This window comes from Miscanthus floridulus, chromosome 5 (assembly GCF_019320115.1).
Source record: "Miscanthus floridulus cultivar M001 chromosome 5, ASM1932011v1, whole genome shotgun sequence".
Taxonomy (NCBI): Eukaryota; Viridiplantae; Streptophyta; class Magnoliopsida; order Poales; family Poaceae; genus Miscanthus; species Miscanthus floridulus.
Genome location: NC_089584.1, coordinates 91,577,335 through 91,597,388, shown reverse-complemented (window position 1 = coordinate 91,597,388; position 20,054 = coordinate 91,577,335). Strand labels below are relative to the sequence as shown.

Sequence of the window (20,054 nt, the reverse complement as noted above, 5' to 3'; positions counted from 1 at the left end):
ATAAAGTTCTTAAACCATAGAAAAAACAATCAGCCGAGCCGGCTGCACTTCTCGCAGCCTTGCAGGTGCGGCAGTTTACTAAGGTTACGAGAAGTGCAGCCGAGCAGACTAGCAGATATAGGATATCTAAACATTCCAATATAATTGTTTGCCGGATTTTTTTAAACAAAAGATAACGAGGAGAAAAATGACTTGTTCCAAAATATATTTTAAATTGAGCGTGAACGCTGCATCGTGCGGACGTCAAGGGCGGTTTGCCATGCACGGATTGGAGGATCAGTATTTCCTAATTTGGGTCAGCAAGATGGTGAAGCAAGACGAGTCTGCAGGCTCGGAAGTTGATCCTCTTCTGTAACGGGATTCAGTTTCTTGCTGTCTGAGCTTTCGGTCATTATCAGCCCTTAATCGGTAAAAAGATCATCCAACCAAAGGATAGCATGCTCCATCAATCTTACAATAAAAAGTTACTCGGATAGATTGAAGAGATACGGAGTATTACGTACATTGACGGCGATTCTTACAAGCGGAGTACGAATGTATACAAACTGAAACCACACGCTTGAGAAAGAAGGCGGATGTAAAAGGATTCACAAATTAGGACTGACATCTCAGTACGGTGGCGACACAAACCCGGCTTAAGGGACATGAAACAGGATGGATGGCTGGCTGAGTCGATCGGGCGATTAGATTGGGATGGCCCTGGTGACGCGCGGGTACACGGCGGTGGCTGGGTGCGCCATGATGCGGCGTCCCTTGCGGTGGCGGAACAGGTACACGGCGGCCCCCAGCGGCCACTCGATGACCCCGGCCACCACGAACGCCACGAACCCCAGCGTCGGCCCGACCACCTTGCACCGGCACGGGTTGCTCCGCGTCCCGCACTGTACGCACACCGGCACGAACGCCATGGCTGCTTTCTTTTCTTTGTTGCTGGTGATGGTGGCAGACTGGCAGTGTTGCACGGAACCAAAGCTTTGCCGGGCACCGCAAGCGCCCTGCTATGGAAGTGTGAATTCTGATGGATGGATGGATGGATGCGAAGGGAAGGGAAGGGAAGCAAAACTACTCTGTCCTGCACGTGTGAGATGAGGCTTGTCACATGTGTCGGTGTCGCCCCTCGCGCTGCGTTTATAAAAGCTCGCACCGGAGACGCGTGGCGCGACCGAGAGGGGTACGTGGTGGACACGAGTACTGGGTTCGGCCGAAAGGCCGGCGATGTTTCGTTTGCCACGTACCGTAGGGGTGGATGTCACGAATCTAGAGCTAACACGTGCCTGGCCGTTAAGGACTTATTTTTTGCGAAGGAATTTTCTGGAACTTCTTCCGATAGAAAACATGAAACAGTGCGTTGCTACCACCTGTCGCTGTTTGTAGTGTAAAAAATAAAACTGCTCTCTCGGGCCTGCTCGTTTCTGTTTCTTGCTGATGTTGGGCTGTAGCTGCACAGCCCATCCGCTCGGGCTGCAGTCCATGTAGCTGCAGCTGCTGCTTAGGAGCACAGCCCATCAACTTCACCCAAGGCTGCATCCAAGCCTAGTGATTTTGCATCGGGCTGCCAGAACTTGTATAAACATAGCAGTGAAAATGCAGAGATAGCTACTTGTTACTATTAGATCGGGATGTTAGCCCATCGAGATAGTTACACAGGAGGTCGTCGTTGATTTGGTACATCTTGGTGCATAAAAATTTGAAAGGAAAATTATATATGTGCTATCAGCCTATCACACTGACTGCAAAACTACTACATACAGATAAGGTCATGAAAAAGCTCATACATTGAGACTCTGAAATGAAATATATGTCTGTAGTACTTGATCATTGCCACTACAGGTTTGAAGATCATGAACAAAAACACTGATATTTAGAGGAACCTGTTAGTTGATCTCCACCAATAGGCCCAACGGCCTATTGGGCCCTATCTCTACTCCCTGATCGGGGGAGCCCAACCCTAATTCGGTTGGAGGGCCCCTGTCGCACAGCACACATAAAAGGAAGGTGGGGGTGAGGGCTCGGACTACGAGGTTGACCGGAGCCGCCACACCCACCTACAGACAAACCCTAATCCGATCCTAAAGCGTGCTGCCAGCGACGGGATGGCCCACCGACTCCGCCGTCTCCCCTGCAGGTCACCACCCGGGCCACTGGACCTCGCCACCGAGTCGGAGCTGCCTCGACACCGGTGTCCGTGAGGTCACAGCGCAACCGCGCACGGCGAATGGAATGTTACCCGGATCTACGGGTTACACACAGAGAGGTACACATTCAATCGATCCTAACATTGGTACCAGAGCCAAGTTACAAGTGTGTAACCCTAACCCTAACCGGGTAAAAGCAAAAAGAAAGAGAGACCGGCTCACGGTCTACCGGTCATCACCGCCACCGCGCGTGGGGGAAAGGAGCCACACCGTTCGACGGCGCACGACAAAAGTAAAGAAAAGAACAGATCCATTCGGATCAGAGAAGAAATAGGGCCCTAGGCTCACAGAGCCGAAACCCTAACCCTAGAACGGGGATAATCTGTTCGGGAAATTCAAGCGAAAAGAAAAAGAACAAAGAGAAAAAGATGGGTTCAACCGAACCTAACCCTAACTCGCATGGAGAAAGAAAAAGATGAAAAACATTCGGATGAACTCCGAAAAGGAAAAGAAAAGAAAAATCCAAAGAAGAGAAGAACCTAACCCTAGATCCATTCGGATGTCAAAGAAAAGAAAGGAGAACCTAACCCTAGATCCATTCGGATGTCAAAGAAAAGAAAAGGAAGAACAGCAAATCAGAGAAAAGAAGAGAAAAATCCAAACCCTAATCACCGGGCGAACCGTCCCTTCGCCGACGTGGGAGAAGAAGTGCCGAGCGGGGGCAGTTGCTCGCCGGGCTCGGTCAAGGGGGCGCCGCAGCCAGGCCACTCGACGGCGGCGTGCTCACCCGTCGGGGAGCACGCGCGCCGGCGAGGGGGCCGGCGATGGCGCCGTGGCTCGCTGCTCACTCCCGCTCGGTGTCCTCTCAGTGGCTGCGGCTACGCTGAGGTAGAGAGAAGAGAGAGCGGCGAGCGAAGAGAGAGAAGGGCAAGGGGCGAATGAAGCTAGGGTTGCGATGAGCCGAGCGGTGCTGGGGTTTTGACCGGCCGAAACGCCCGCTCGGCCGTCCGATTGGAATCAATGGCACCGATTGATCGGGCCGGCTTTCAGCCCAGACAGGTGCGCGCGCCAGGCCAAATTCCCGGCCCAGGCCCAGGTTGCGGTCTGGGCGCGGGGGAGCACGCGGGAAGGGCGTGTGGGATGTGTGCCGTGGGCCGTTTTAGGCCGAAACAGTAAAGAGCAAGAGCCCAGTTTTCTTTTTTCGTTTTTCTGGAAAATTGAAAATGTAAAATGGCTCAAAAGAAAAATAGAAAAAGTAATTTTATCCTGTGGGTAAAATTCAAGAAATTGATGTAAAGTTTTTCCGCTGCTAAAGAAAAAGGATATTCTCCAGTGATTTTGAAACGACGTGATATTTAACTGGAGAAAAAGAAAAGTTTTCCAGTAAATCTTTATTTCCTGGAAATTGATTAATGGATTAAAGGAAATCGAAAATACAATTTTCCCTGTGGGTAAAATTCAAGGAAAAGAGAATTTTTCCACAGCTAAAGAAAAGTTGTTTATTCTCCAGTTATTTTGAACCAATGCTGTATTTAATTGGAGGAAAAGAAAGTTTTTCCGCTGCTAAAGAAATTATTGATTCTCTAGTTATTTTGAACCAATGTGGTATTTAATTGGAGAAAAAGAGTTTAGATATAATTATGATGTTGTTGTTTTCTGACCAACGTTGTTAACAACAATATCGTAATGTTAATGATTTATGTATTAATTCTACTTCTGCCCAACGGTGATGTAGAATTAGTGTATAAGAACAGATATTAATTTTAGTGATTTATGTATTAATTCTACTTCTGCCCAACGGTGATGTAGAATTAGTGTGTAAGAATAGTTGTGAAAGTTAAAGATTTATGCATTAATTCTATTTTTACCCAACGGTGATGTAGAATTAGTAAGAATAATTGTATGTTTTGATTTTGACCAACGTTGGAATCAAGGCATGCAAATGGTGTTGTTTTTATGTTAAGAAAAGTTTTGACCTGGTTTTCATCTTATCTAAGGTGGACTGGGTAGTCACCTCACCGTGTTCCACTGAGATTGTGGCACCGGTGAGGGAGACAAAAGAGAATGATGCCATTTGGGCAACTAAAGAAAAGGATTTTGAATCCCAAAAGATATCCTATGGCTTTTGAGCATAGAAAGTGGGTCACTGCCAACAAGAAATGTTTAGCTGTGATAAAGAACATGATTGAACCTGTAATTGTGGGCTTAATCCTAGAATGTGACACGGTCACCGAGTACCTCGATAGAATAAAGAGTCAGTTCACTAACACTTCAAAGAAATATGCTGCTCAGCTGATAAAGCAGCTGGTGACAGAGTGTTACTCTAGAAATAGTGGCATAAGAGAGCTCACAATGCGTTGTCGAAATTATGGCACTATCGTTCATGCCATATTTCGAGGGGGAGAATGAAAAAACAAGTTAAGAATGATATTCTTCCTCCATTAGAGCTCTCAGTTTTAGAACAATGCAGAGAATGCATAAAAGGAAAGTATGTAAAAAGAATTAAGAAAAGATGACAAACGAAGCGCAGGAATTCTATAGATTATTCACACAGACATCTGTGGACATCTGTGGTCAGTTTCCTGTAAAGAGTGTGGATGGTAATGATTCGTTCATAACATTCACAGATGATTACTTCCATTATGGCTATATTTATCCAATCAAAGAAAGAACAGAAGCATTGGATAAATTTAAGATATTAAAGATTAAAGACAGTCAGGTCTGACCGTGGTGGAGTACTACGGTCGGCATACCCTAAAAGAATAGCATAGTAGCCTAGTATTCTATACTGGGCGAACCTCAGCAGAATAAAGTAGCTAAAAGAATCAATCGTACCCTGATGGATATGATGGGCAGTATAATAATTTACTCCACCTTATAGTTAAGCCTGTGGATGGAGGCGTTAAAACCTCCATTCATATTCTCAATAGAGTATTAAGAAAGTCGGTGCTTAAAACACCGTATGAATTGTGGACAGAAAGAACACCCTCACTTAACCACTTGCGTGTGTGGGGGGGGCCTGCTGAGGCTAAAGTGTTTAACCCAAACATTGGGAAGTTATATCCCAAAATAGTAAGTTATCATTTATTTGGCTATACAGAAAAGTCAAAAGGTTTTTGTTTCTACTGTCCAGAGAGATATACAAAGTTTGTGGAAACGAGACAAGCTGTCTTCCTAGAGGACGAATTGATGAGGGGGAGCATGGTAGCTCGAGAAATTAACCTTGAAGTGAAGCGGGTGTAAACGCCCACTCCAATGATTCATGAGCCAATTTTCTCACTACCTGTTGTAGCTGCACCGACAGTGCTAGATACTATGGTGCCAGCACCAGTTGTTATCCCACCTGTGGCAACAATGAATGAAAATGAGGAACCTATTCTTCAGGATCCAATAGAATCATTTGCCACACATGAGGGGGAGCAACAACAGCCTCAAATAGAAGATGTGCCAAATGTGGAGGCCCCTAGAAGGTCTCAAAGAGTTAGAAAATCAGCTATTCCTGCTGACTATAAAGTGTACAACACTAAAGAATTTCAAATGAAGGATTATCAAAGCCTCATTTGAAGAAGCCATGAGTAGTGATCAGTCATCAAAGTGGCTTGAGGCCATAGAAGATGAAATGAAATCATTGAATGCCAATAAAGTTTGGGATTTGAAAATAATTCCTAAAGGAGCAAAAACAGTAGGCTGTGAATGGGTCTACAAGACAAAACTTGACTCTCAAGGGAATATAGAGAGATATAAAGCCTGACTTATGGCAAAAGGCTTTGTGCAAATAGAAGGGATTGATTACAATAAGACTTTTTCTCCAGTCCCATGTAAAGTTTTCTTCAGAATCATAATGGCATTAGTGGCACATTACGATTAAGAATTACATCATATGGATGTAAAGACGGCATTTCTCAACAGCGACTTAGAGAAAAATATTTACATGGCACAACTGAAAGGTTTTGTCATGGAAAGAAAAGAACGAATGGGATGCCGCCTAAAGAAATCCATTTATGGATTAAAATAAGCTTCAAGACAGTAGTACTTAAAATTTGATCAGACAATAAAGAATTTTGGGTTTTAAAGAGAATGTAGAGGACAATTGTGTCTATACAAAGTAAAGAGAATGTAGAGGATAATTGTATCAATACAAAGTTTAAGAATGGAAAATTTATCTTCCTTGTCCTGTATGTAGATGACATCTTACTTGCTAGTAGTGATGTTAGTCTACTACTAGAGACAAAGAAATTTGATATGAAAGATCTTGATGAAGCCTCGTTCGTTCTAGGAATCGAGATTCACCGAGATAGAAGAAAAATGGTATAAGGACTGTCACAAAAGGCATACATAGAAAAGATCTTAAAGAAATTCAGTATGCACAAATGTAGTCCCTCACCTGCTCCTATAGTCAAGGGCGACAGATATGGGGATTTTCAATGCCCTAAGAACTAATATGAGCTCAATTGACAAAGTGAAAGTAGTTCCATATGCTTCAGCTGTCGGAAGCTTGCAACATGCTCAAGTATGTACGCGCCCTGACTTTGCATTTGTTACCGGGTTTTACTTGGCAGATTTCAGAGCAATTCTGGAATAGAACACTGAAATTAGTAAAGAAAGTCTTACATTATTTGCAAGGAACGAAAGGCCTCATGATGACATATGGAAGATCTAATTCACTCCACATGGTGGGATATTCAGATTCTGATTATGCGAGAGTGAATACATATCCAGACGTGGATTTTCTATCATCTCACAAAGAGGAGCTATTTCATAGAAAAGCTCAAAGCAAACTATTACTACATCGTCCATAATATATGACAGTTTGTAGCGTGTTATGAGGCAACGGACAGGTGAACTAACTAACGAAGTTCATACCCGGTTTAAAGGTGGTTGACGACATCTATAGACCACTTAAAGTAATACTACGATGATAATCTGGCAGTATAGTATGCTCACAACATAAGTCAAGTGGTGCTGCCAAATACATTGGCATAGAGTATTATATTGTGAAAGATAAAGTCCGGGATCAAGTCATAAGTCTTGAGCATATAAGAACAGAAAGGATGCTCGCGGATCCGCTTACAAAAGGCTTACCACCCAACATGTTCAGAGGACATAGTGTTTAGAGAACATGTAGCTAGCTTGGGTTTAAGGGAAAGCCTAAAATATTCCTAGACAAAAGAAGGCCTAAAGATAAGTATCTATTTCAGAACAGAGTAGTGAGTTATAGCTGTTAAGTCTATCGGCAATGGACCGTGACGATGAGACATGCTCTATGAGCTAATCTGTAATGAAATGAACAAGAGCAAATGATATGAAAGTGAAAGATGGAATGAGATCAAGGGGGAGAATGTTAGTTGATCTCCACCAATAGGCCCAACGGCCTATTGGGCCCTATCTCTACTCCCTGATCGGGGGAGCCCAACCCTAATTCGGTTGGAAGGCCCCTGTCGCACAGCACACATAAAAGGAAGGTGGGGGTGAGGGCTCGGACTACGAGGTTGACCGGAGCCGCCACACCCACCTACAGACAAACCCTAATCCGATCCTAAAGTGTGCTGCCAGCGACGGGATGGCCCACCGACTCCACCGTCTCCCCTGCAGGTCACCACCTGGGCCACTGGACCTTGCCACCGAGTCGGAGCTGCCTCGACACCGGCGTTCGTGAGGTCACAGCGCAACCGCGCATGGTGAATGAAATATTACCCGGATCTACGAGTTACACACAGAGAGGTACACATTCAATCGATCCTAACAGAACCAACCACTGATAAGGACCAAACGACTAGAACCTTGGTCGAAGAAGCGCGGATAAGAGGCAACTTTGCCGGATAAGAGGCAACTTTACAAAACTAGATAGCAGTCAATGTTAAAATGGCAGACTGAAACCCGGTTTGCTTCTCTTATAATCTGTCTTTTTTAGCTTGTTTTTTCAGCCGAAACAATGTTTTTCTCTCACAACAAATCAGCCGAAACAGTGTTTCGGCTTGTTTTTTCAGCGAAGCGAACGGGGCCTGAATGTTTTGTAGCAGTACAAGCTACATATCAGCTAATGTTAACATGTAAGCATCTTCACTCAGTCTGTTCGTTTGGTCGTAAACGATCATAAATTTTTAGCCAGAACAGTATTTTTCTCTCACACCAAACCAGCCAGCAGTAATAATCCACGATCGTATACGATCGTTTCAGCCCAGCCGAACAGGTTGACTATTCTAAATGTACTAGTAAAACATACTTGTATTATTACAGTTTTTTTATGTTTGTCAGAACTTTAGAAATATGCGTTGATTGAAAATGAAACATATATCTTAAATACAACGTCTGCTAAAAATTCTCATGTAATTCAGCAATCTTTTCAACATATCTTTCTATATGAATCCTGGGCCCAAACCGCGGCCGGACAGCGTGCCACGTCGCCTCCTTTTCCCGGCCGTTCGATCGGGCGCGCGGACGGCCTAGATCGGGCGAAAAAAAAAACTCGAACTTTAGTCGAATCAACCCGCAGTCCAGGCCTCCTCTCATATTTGTTTTTCAAAAAACCCCTCAAACTTTACCAAAATTTGGCCTCTCACCTCCATCTCGCCCTCCCCTCCACACCCCCCCCCCCCCCCCCCCCACCCCACCCCCACCCACCCCCCCCTCTCTCTCTCCTTCCCTCCTGATGCGGCGGCGGCTGCGCCCCACGCTCCGCGCCGCAGCAGCCCGCCTTCCGCCGCCGCCCAAGCCTGTCCTCCTCGCCGCGTCCTCGCAGCCGCCGTCCCCAACACCGCGCCATCGGGAGCGGCGCCGCCTCGGCCCCCTCCGCCGTCCCCGGCTCCATGCCGCGTCCTCACGTCCACCCGCCGTCCCCCGCTCCGCGCCGTCGACAGCGACACCGCCACGGTCACCTCCGCCGTCCCCGCCCTCACGCAGCGCCCTCGCGTCCACGCACGCCGTACCACGGCTGCGCTCGCCTGCACGCTGCTGCTGTCATCACCGGACAAGCTAGATGTACCTCCCCTCGATGCTACTGCTGGCCTCGCAGGAGAAGGCAGATGAGCTTCACCTCCGCCTCTTTTCTTATTTTGTTTAGCTTTTAATCCCCAGTGGGCAGGTACCTCTGGCCGCAGATCCATTTTCCCACGCGATTACCATCGCTGGCGGCCATCAACATGCTGTCCGTTTAAGAGACACGACTCCTGGTATGCTTCCTCTCCTGTTCTTGGTGGCCGCTGCATCGGCCAGCCTACTGTGCGCACTGCTTGCCGAAGATGTTGAGCATGTCAGCAGATTATCTATTATGCGTACAAGGTGCTCGATCAAATGCCGTGCCCATGCTAAATTTTATTATGGTATGCCTCTCATATCTGGATCTCCTATGAAATATTTGGATTTTCTGGAACTTTCTTTTGCCCTGCACAATGTTGACTCCCAACTGCAAGATTTTATTATTTTTCTTTCAATGTAAACACCTGTAGTTTTGAAGCCTAGGGGACAAATACATTGAGAAGACAAAGAAAAAGGCTATCTAGAAATATTAGCGGTAGTATATAGAACTACAACTCATAGCCTTGTATGTATTTCACCATTCAATTGCTGAGATTTGCTTGCACAGTCTGATTATAAGTGAAGTAATTTTCATATGAAAAATTATATAGCTGGTTTAAGAGAGATTGGTTTATAAGGAAACGTTGTGCACATATGCTGATATTTCTAAAAAAAGATACGGAATGTTGCCCATGTATTTGTAGGTCCCTTGTCCTTGCATGAATTTTTCTCAGTCTGAATACTATTCTAAGCACCCATTTATGATAATCTCATCATGGGGACATTTAATCTTAAGTTATTATATGTCATTCTTCTGATGGACAGAGATTAGGGAAGTAATATTAAACTCCACAGTGTCACTTCTGTTCACAAAGCCACGCACAGCTGATTTCACTCTGCCTTATTTGCACCAATTTCATGATTTGATAGCTATTTTGGGAACATATCACTATATCATATCTATCATCAAGGTATGGATAAATCAGGATATTTTCAATGCGTACTTTACAATTGAACTCAGTCGCTGCTGCTGGTGAAACGCACACACAAGGAGTACTGATCAGATTTATCACTACACCTAAGCATATTTAAAATTCTTTCGTGTTCGTGCCTCCAGCTTGCGAGAGTTACATTCCCCTTCAATCTGAGCAACCCGCCGATTTTAGGCGCACCAGGCGTAGACTGTTTGCAGCTTCCAGGACCGAAAACGGAGAATTTTCATGCTTTCACTGCAGAAAATAAATGGATATTTCCCTTTTGATCCTATTAGTTTCTTTGTGCTCATTGTTCACTGACATTTCTTTGCAACCTCGGTTCAACCAATGCTGACGAACGCTTCTTCTCCTGCTACAGCTGACAAGAAGCATGATGAAGCCTCTGCTCCAAGAAGGTATCTTGTTCGGTTCCAGCAGGATAAGTACACAGCTTTCCAACATCTTATGGAGTATTGCTTTAATTCTATGGATTTGTGGAAAAATATTGCTTACTGACTTTCAAGCTTCAATGTCTCTAGCATTCTGTAGTGCTATGTGTTGTTTACTCAATTCCCCTTTACATTGACTTGATTCATCACAAACAGACCCTGCTGATTTACATAATGCAGTTTACAATGTTTAGCATGCTAACATTGCAAAGTATATCAGGATCTTTTGCTTTACATATTCCCTGATATAAACCAAATGTACATAGATTTAGAAATGGTCTATTACAAACTTTGGTGATATGACCATGTCCTTAATCTAGATCATAATGCTACTTGCTTGCTACCAGTCAAGCCTTTCTAATAATATATATATGTATATATTGCTTTGTACTTGTACACACTTAAATGCCATAGTTTGCAATATATGACACTGCTGGCACTAAGTATAGTGCGCCTTTGCTTCTGAATACTATACTAGCTACTTGTGTTTCAATTAACCCCATGCCAGACATAGAAAACTCATAGCACCTTGTTTCTATTTAAAAACTAGACATGCCCTCAACTACATATTTGTGCTACATCTAAATGAACTGGTCCAAATGTCTTGTGCCGCGGCAACGCCGATGGTTTTTTTCTAGTGTATCATGAAAGACGCACTTCCACTGTTCCACGTATATGCATACAGAGCCAAGATCGCTGCCCATCAGTAGGGAACACTTCAAGTGTAGAAAACGCCTAAACGTGACCAGATACAGGCAAGACCATTTGCAGCCCAGATCATTCCAAAGGTCAAGAAGTCTTTTTCATGGTAAACAGGTAGACAAGCTACAGCCTCATTTTTGTTAAAAAGAAAGCATTTTTATTGATTTCATTGCAGTTATTGCATTATGTTGATGCAAACTTCTTGAGATCACTTTGGACCCCTGCATTTAAAATGCACATAGCCCACAGAGTTTTGAATAAAATAGATACACTATCAACGTGTGTAGACTATTGTGGCCCGGAAAAAAAAAGTCCTTGGCTACCTTCTCCAATTGCCGCCTTGCCACTGCTACCAAATCATATGTCCACTCAAATAACCTGAAACAAAGAAGATTTCAAGCATTCTGGACCAATTGCCCACTACTCCTACAGGGGGACGTTCAGCTCGACTTCTACAGGGGATTCAGATTTCAAGCATTCTGGACCAATTGCCCTGGTTTCTCTGAAACGATACAAGAGGCATGGGAGCAAAGGCACTAAAAAAATGGAGGCACGCCCAGTTCAGTGGTTGGAAAATTAGCTGGGCCGTTATTAATATCACTTTATCAAATTTAGAAAAAGCAAGGAGTCCAGAATCCTGACGACAGATGAATTAGAGTTCAAAAAATATCTAAAAGTAAACGATAGTGCTAGTGTCTGGACGTCCGGACAGACGAGCTGAGTTCTTCCGAACGCCCGTGCCTGCACTCCATTTCGCGTGCCCACGTGGGCTCGCACCGTCCCACCCCACGTGGGGATTGGTCACACCCCATCCGCTTCCCATGCATGGACGTCTGCGCCCGTTCGGCGGCGCCCCAGCAGCTGCATGGGTTCCCAGCAACAACATTTGCAACATGTGTCTGAAGACAGATAAAACACTTAAAACATGCGTCTGAAATACTTGAAAAAAAAAACACATGAAAACACTTAAAAAAAACCATTGCAAAACATATAAAAATTACAGACAACACACTTGCAACATATGTGTGAAACATATGTAATATCTAAATACGCACACTTGCAACATATGTCTGAGAAAAAGAGAGAAAATATTTAGAACAGACGCTTGCAACATACGTTTACAACCATTGCAATATGTGCAACATCCTGATCTACTTTTGCAACATGCATATGAAACACTTGCAACATACCTCTAAAACATCTGAAACACTTGAAATATACACTTGCAACATATGGTGTCAACGACATCTCCTAGCTACTTAGGAGAATGGAGGCTCGTCGGCGTGTGGAGTTCACCAGTGTAGAGCTCGCCGCTCCGGTAGAGAAGACCGCGGCAGATCCGGTGGAGAACTGCCGGTGGAGAAGGTCGTGGCGGGTCTTCACACTATGAGGGTGGAGCGCGAGATGTGTGTGGGGTGAGGTCCGTTGCGAGCTATGTGTGGGCGAGTTCTATCCCGACCGTCATGAGCCGTGCGTGGGCGAGTTCCATCCCGGCCGCCGCGAGCTTCACACGGGTGAGTTCCGCCCTGGCCACGACGAGCTGGGCAGGCGGAGTGAGAGATGTGCGCGGACAGACTCCGCCTGGGCTACCGTGAGTTGCACGTGGGTGGCGAGCTGGGCAGCCTCTGCCCCACCCGAGATGAGCGTGGGTGGCAGCAGCGTGCACGGGATGAGTGCGGGCAGCCTCCTCCCTGCCCGACCACCGCAAGCTGCGTGGGTGGAGCGTTTTTTAGAAACTATGGCCATGAGTGGATAAGAGAGGGTCATTTAGGCTGGCATCGGTCCACCAGCGGAGCGTCCGGACGAACAAACAACCTATTCCAAGAATTACTAAAAAGTAAAAGCGTTGATTATTGCAGCAATGCAAAAAGCTAGGGCGCGCCAGCACTCAAGACTAACTTGGATACGGAAAGGATATACAAATACGCGATTCTTCCAATTACATGCAAATGTGAGAAGAAAAAGAACTTTCATAACCTCTCTAAGCAATCACACGGGGACAATGTTCTCACAAAATGAAAAATCAAAACTGGTGCATAGCCACTTCTCCCATATTTTGGGATCGCCGTCCTCAAGAACAAAAGCCATTAACTGGCGAGAGCTAGAATATGTACATCATGACCTAAGTGAGCTGGATGCTCCTTCTACAGAGGAGGAATTTGCGACGGTCGTAAAGGAAATGCCTAAGGAAAAAGCACCGGGACCGGATGGGTTTTATCGGAATGTTCTACAAGAAATGCTGGACAGTGGTAAAGGATGATATAGTCCAGGCTATTCTGAGTTTCTACTGCCACCGAATAGCAAGACTAAATCTCATCAACGAGGCAAATATTGTATTAGTGCCCCAAGTAGCATCACAAGTATTGGACTTCAGGCCGATTAGCCAAATCAATAGCGTCATCAAGATTATCACAAAAATCCTAGGGAACCGACTTGCCCCTCACATGAACTCTTTAGGCCCGTTCGCTTGGCTGGAATTGGCTGAAAAACACTGTTCCGACTGAATTGTTGTGAGAGAAAAATACTGTTCCGGCCGAAAAAAGAAGCCGAATAAGCCGGAATATAAGGTAAGCTGAACGGGGCCTGGCATACATGACAATTTCATATATGCACAAAGAGTCATACAATTACTTCACAAAAAGAAGAAGCCGGCACTATTCATCAAGTTAGATATGTCAAAGGCCTTTGACTCCATCGGATGGAGCTTCTGCTTGAGGTCATGGAGGCGTTGGGCTTTAGTTTAAAATAGAGAGATTCGATAGCATCTTTACTTGGAACTGCATCTAAATCCTAGTTAATGAACAGCCAACTCAGGGAATTAATCATGCTCGTGGCCTAAAACAAGGAGGCCTCCTTTCTCCTTTGTTGTTCATATTGGCTATAGATCCGCTGCAACGTATCATCGAGGCCACAACTCAAAAAGGAATTCTAAAGCCAATCCTCCCAAAGGCAGCAAACCTGCATTGCTCCTTCTATGCTGATGACGTGGCCATCTTCGCAGACCCTTCAGCCTTGGAGCTACACCGACTACACAGAATATTAACCTTCTTTGGAGAATGTTCGGGGCTCAAAATAAACATTTCAAAGACAAAGATATTCCCTATCCGCTTGGACAACAATGCCGTCAAACATCTTCTTTGCAACTTCCCAGGAAAGATATGCAAATTCCTAGGCAAATACCTTGGTCTTCCCCTACATGTTCATAAGCTGCGCAAAATTGAAGTTCAACCTTTGATTGACAAGATAGGGGCAAAGCTACCCGGTTGGAAAGGAAGGCTCCTCTCCGCGGTGGGCAGGGAGATTTAGTAAAGACAGTTTTAACAGCTCAACCCATCTACCCTATGACGGCTTTCCCAGAACATAAATGGCTAATAAAAAAGATTGATCTGGAGAGGGGAAACCCCGGACAAGGTGTACGGTGGACACTCCCTAGTAAATTGGCCAACGACTTGCCGACCAAAAGAAAGAGTCGGACCGAGAATCCTGGACCTAGAATGTTTCACGAGGGTGCTAAGATTGCTATGGCTTTGGTTTCAGTGGAAACACAAGGAACGTGCGTGGAACGGCCTGGACCTGCCGTGCCACCGCAGGGACCGTGACCCTGTTCGCGGCGTCCACGGTAGTCACTTTAGGAGATGGGAAAACCGCACAATTCTGGACATCATCGTGGATTGATGGCGCTACGGCAAAGAACCTCACGCCATCTCTATTCCAGAAGGCAAAGAGGAAAACGATTTCTGTCCAAAAGGCTCTACGAGATAACAGATGGATCTTGCATATCATGCCCATTCCGACGACACAAGAAATTCAAGAGTATGTGGTGCTATGGGAAAAAAGTATGTGTAGTCAATTTACAAGAAACTATGATGATTCCATACGTTGGCGTTGGACAAACGATGGGGAGTACACTACTAAGGGTGCATACCAAATCCAATTTGAAGGCACCTTCAGCAATCTGAGAATAACGCCGATTTGGAGGGCAAGAGCAGAACCTAGAGGCTGGTTTTTTACTTGGACCCTACTGCATAAGAAGATACTCACCGCCAACAACTTAATGAAACAAAATTGGGCACACGACCGTATTTGTAGGCTATGTGGAGTTTATCCAGAGACACCAACTCACCTTTGCAAAGATTGCCCCTTCTTGAAGCAGGTCTGATCCTATCTCAAACAATGGCTACATCTAACGGTGCTCGACTCGGTGGAAATGAATGGATCAGATCGCTTCATAGTTACTGGCGTAAATGACGCACAAAGTTTGACAGAAGACAAAGGTGAAGGATAGATGGAATCATGATCTATTTTTGGCAGAACATTTGAAAGGAGCAAAATAGAAGAACCTTTCAACAAAAATCGTTACAACCAGGACAAGTCGCTCTCTATATTATATGCAAGGATGATATTCAACTGTTTCAGTTGGCAACACCACCCATTGTCGATGGGGAGTGATAGCTTTTTTGGTTTGTTTGTGGTAACTTCGATGGTGTCGCTCTTTTTGGTTTTCTTGTATAAGTTGTTTATAGGGGCAGTTTAGTTGGGCTGTGTGCCGTAGTTGTTGGCTTTCAGGCCATAGTAGTTCGGAAATTTTTCTCCACGTAATTTTATGTAAATATCTCTTTTTCGCCTTTTTCGTCTAATAAAAATTCGGCAAAGCTTTTGCCGCTTTTCTAAAAAAAAATCATATAGTTCCTGCATAACTTTATAGGGCTGTTCGCTGGTCTGGTTCAGACCAGCCAGCTGGCTGCTTCCCCTCTCAAGTTACTGTTCACCGAACCAGCCGAACAGTGTTTTTCTCTCACAACAAACCAGCCGAAACATTGTTTTTCAGCCAAGTTTCAGACCAGCGAACGGGACCTATATAGCGGGACTAACATGACAAGGACTATTTTGATGTGGAAATGGCATTCGACATACATAGGTAACTGAAACAACATAAGATATTGAGCTTCAAGCATATTAGCTGAGTCATATCATGCACTTGGCAGAAGCAACTTCTAATCACTTATATTGGACCTGTATTGAAAACTGAAAATTTCCAAAAAAGAATGTATTGTCGTCTTGTCGATATATGTCAAGTGGGAAGGAAAAGTTACAGGCATTGTGTTGCAACTGAATTATAAGATGTATGTTCGCGGATACATATGCTATATAAAATGCTAGGTAGTGTTCGACAAACGCATCAAGTAATAAATGATGACAATTCAGAATGCTAGCACAAAAATAAATCACACATAACAGAACGATTCCTAGTTGATTTTGAGACAAAATCTGTACCTCCATGTACTTCACACACAACTTGTCGAACCCTAGGAACAATCTATGGGGATAAATTAACGAAGTGCTGACAGATCAATCTTCGCTCGCCTTAATCTCCATCAACAACCAATCCTTCCTCAGATTCTTTGGTAACCTTAAAAGAGATCTGAACCGGCGGCAGTTGTCATGGCTAAGAATTCTATACACTTTTAGCTCATCATGATCCAATCCATAGCTAGGTATCTCCTGAAATGCCTCAAAGATCTCTGATGCTTGCACAGAAGACTCAGCGAACGAAGCAAGTTTTGTTGAATTGCTGCCATCGTCATCTTCTCTTTTTAGCTGCTCGTCAACGATGACCGGCGGTGGCCTCTCAATGTCCTCCTGCCTTTGTCCTGTGAATGTAGCATCACTACCACTACCTAGATAAGAATTGAAGAAATATGATACGTTGCTAGGGATTAGTCCATCTCCCCTGTGCCACAACCCATCTTCGTAGCGTGAGACAGAATGTATTGTTTTGCTTCTCGTGTTGACCATCAGCACTTGTACCGTCCTGTCTCTATAGCTCCAGTAGCCGTCCTCTGGGGGCTTGTGCAACCAGAAGCAGATGACCTCAGGTTCGTCCAAGCTTACGACGGGGTGGTCGAGTGGGAAGCACTAGAGGCCCTTGTAGGTGTCGACTGTCGAGCGCCCAGAGCTCTCCATATCGTCATTGCCCATCTTCATCGTCCAGGTTTGGATTGTGTAGGCGTGACAAGAACTGTCAACAGCAGCCCATCTACGAGTCCTCTAAGCACTGAAGCCCATGGGCTGCGGACCAGCTCTCGCGTCAAGAAGCCCAATGTGCGCCTAACTGGGACAGAATGGGCGTGAAGGTGCCTGCGAGCACGTGACTGGGCGAGTGCCCGTGTAACGAGTATATGAGTCACAGAGTAGGAAGAGAGGATTCATTCAGAAACTTGTAAACCAAATCCCTAAACTCGCTAAGCACTCTTCCTGCCTCGATCCCCTTCTTGGCCTATTGCTATGCTGTTCGTCTGATTCCTACCCCCAATTCTTCCCTTTCCTGCCTCCTGCTAACAAATTGGTATCGGAGACACCGATTTCTGGGAGGTTTCTGCTCGAGCGCACGAACTCCATCGGTCGATTTGGCAACGGATCTGGTCGGCTCGATCCAGTCGCTAGCAGTGAGCTGCTGATAGCGATTTGGAACGCTGTAATTCCAATCCACGCTTCGAATCGGCTTGTGGGTGCCTCGATCTGGATCCTCCCCAACCTCTAGCCCACGACCACTTCACCTGCCGCCAGCATCCCCTCGGCGTCATGAACCAGAAACCCGAATCATCCTCGATGAGCTCAACAAACGCTTCACCGAGCACGATCAGAAGTGGGATTCACGATTTGCGGATCAGGATGCCCGCCTCTCGCGCTAGATCCGCGACCTGGAGCAGGCGCAGGCGTCCCGCATGGAGACGATCGAGCGCGTCATCGCATCTCTCGACGAGTGGAGGCCATCAATCGAAGGCGTCATCGACGACATCAAGTTCGAGGTGTCCAAGACCAAGCTCGAAATCTCGAAGATTTCTCGCAACTGGAAGCGGGCGATTCTAGATTAGCCGGCTACATCTCCGGGCGTCTTCGCCGCGGCGCCAGTCGCCGCCCCCGCTGCTGTCGAGCGTCCACATCTAGGCGCCCCAGCACCACCGCCCAACGGGCACTGCGTCGACATCAACCACCGGGAGAGTGGATTCGAGGTAGTCTCTACCCTGGTTCATTCCCCGGTCAAGGGTATGCCACCAGTTTCCCAACCCCCATCTCCTATGTCCGTTCTGCAGCCTCCGATCGATCATGGTGTTCGTAGTGGTAGAGCGGGAGTGGGTCACAATGGGTTTCAGGTTCCCAAACTACCCAAATTTGATTTCCCAAAATTCGATGGAGCCCAACCCAAGTACTGGCTTAGTCAATGTAAGGACTATTTTGAGCTCTACGGTACTGAAACACACATCTGGGTTCGCGTCGCCAAGATGAATTTCACTGGTGATGCTGCTCGTTGGTCCCCATCAGTAGAATCCCAATTGCAAACCTGTTCCTGATCCACCTTCTGTTCCTTGATTTTACAGCGTTTTGGTCAGGAACACCAAGAACTTTTGCTTAGACAGCTCTTCCAAATTCGCCAAACCGGCCCAGTCAATGATCACATCACCCAGTACACAGGTCTCGTTGATCAGTTGAATGCTTATGGGGGATAATGAACCTTTGTATTACACAACACGTTTTGTAGATGGGCTCAAATATCATATTCGTGTTGTTGCTATGCATTGTCCCAAGGATTTGGATACTGCTTGCCTTCTCGCCAAATTGCAGGAGGAGGTCGCTGATCCCGCAAAGCAGAGATAACTCAGGAGATGGGAGAATCCAGTGGGTGGCCGGCCGTATGCTCCAAAGGCGCTGCCCCTACCTCCTCCTCCACCATGCCCCGCCCTGCCGGGTCCCAAGCCCAAGCCGGCGGCTGAGGCTGTGCGCGCCCCTACAACTGAAGATCGCTGGGCCGCTCTACGCGCTACCAGACGTGCACAAGGCCTCTGCATGAGGTGTGGGGGTAAATGGTCGCGTGACCACCAATGCCCGCAAGCTATGCAGCTTCATGTTGTATAAGAGTTACTTGACGTTCTTCAAGTGGAAGACCAATCAGAAGAAGAAGTTGCTCCATCTGAACCTGCTCAAGATCAGTTGTTCATGTCACTATCAGTCGCAGCTGTTATTGGGGTGGCTGTTCCCCGTACTATGTGTTTCTGGGGACAGATTGGTGATCAGTAGGTGCGAGTTCTGCTCGACTCAGGGAGCTCTCACACTTTCATCAGCACTACCTTGGCTGCTCATTGCTCCAACCTTCAGCAACTACCAACACCATTGAAGGCACAAGTAGCTAATGGTGAAATTCTTACCTGCTCAGCTCATATTCCAGTAGCTGTTTGGTCTATCCAAGATTGTCAGTTTTCTTCTGACCTTAAAGTGCTACCACTATCAACTTATGATATGATATTTGGGCTGGACTGGTTAGAAGCTCATAGTCCAATAGAAATTCACTGGGGTCAGAAATGGATCTAGCTTCAACATCAAGGTGCTACTGTTCAGCTGATTGGTATCCTTCCTGACTTACCTGCCAGGCAGTCCTTCATATGTGTTCCTCTGAGTCTCAGCAACTATCTAATCAGTCGAGCTGGCCTCCAGAAATTCAGCAATTGGTGCAGCATTATTCTGGGTTATTTGAGTCACCAGACCAGCTGCCTCCTTCACGCAGCTGCGACCATTCTATTCCGTTGATTCCCGGAGCAGCACCGGTCTACTCTCGACCTTATAGATTGTCTCCAACCATCAAGGATGAAGTGGAAAAGCAGGTGCAGGAGATGCTACAATCAGGCATCATTCAGAAGAGTTCCAGCCCTTTCTCTTCTCCAGTGTTATTGGTAAAGAAGAAAGACAACTCATGGCGGTTTTGCATCGATTACCACCAACTCAAT

At 45.8% G+C, this 20,054-nt stretch overlaps 1 protein-coding gene across 1 annotated transcript; it reads right to left on the bottom strand.

Annotated features, from left to right (window-relative positions):
• Nucleotides 1–473: 473 nt before the first annotated feature.
• LOC136452606 (uncharacterized) lies at nucleotides 474–1,086 on the bottom strand. Its single transcript, XM_066453213.1, has one exon. It carries the CDS (start codon nucleotides 906–908, stop codon nucleotides 684–686), a length of 225 nt encoding a protein of 74 aa, XP_066309310.1. The 5' UTR covers nucleotides 909–1,086; the 3' UTR covers nucleotides 474–683.
• Nucleotides 1,087–20,054: the final 18,968 nt, after the last annotated feature.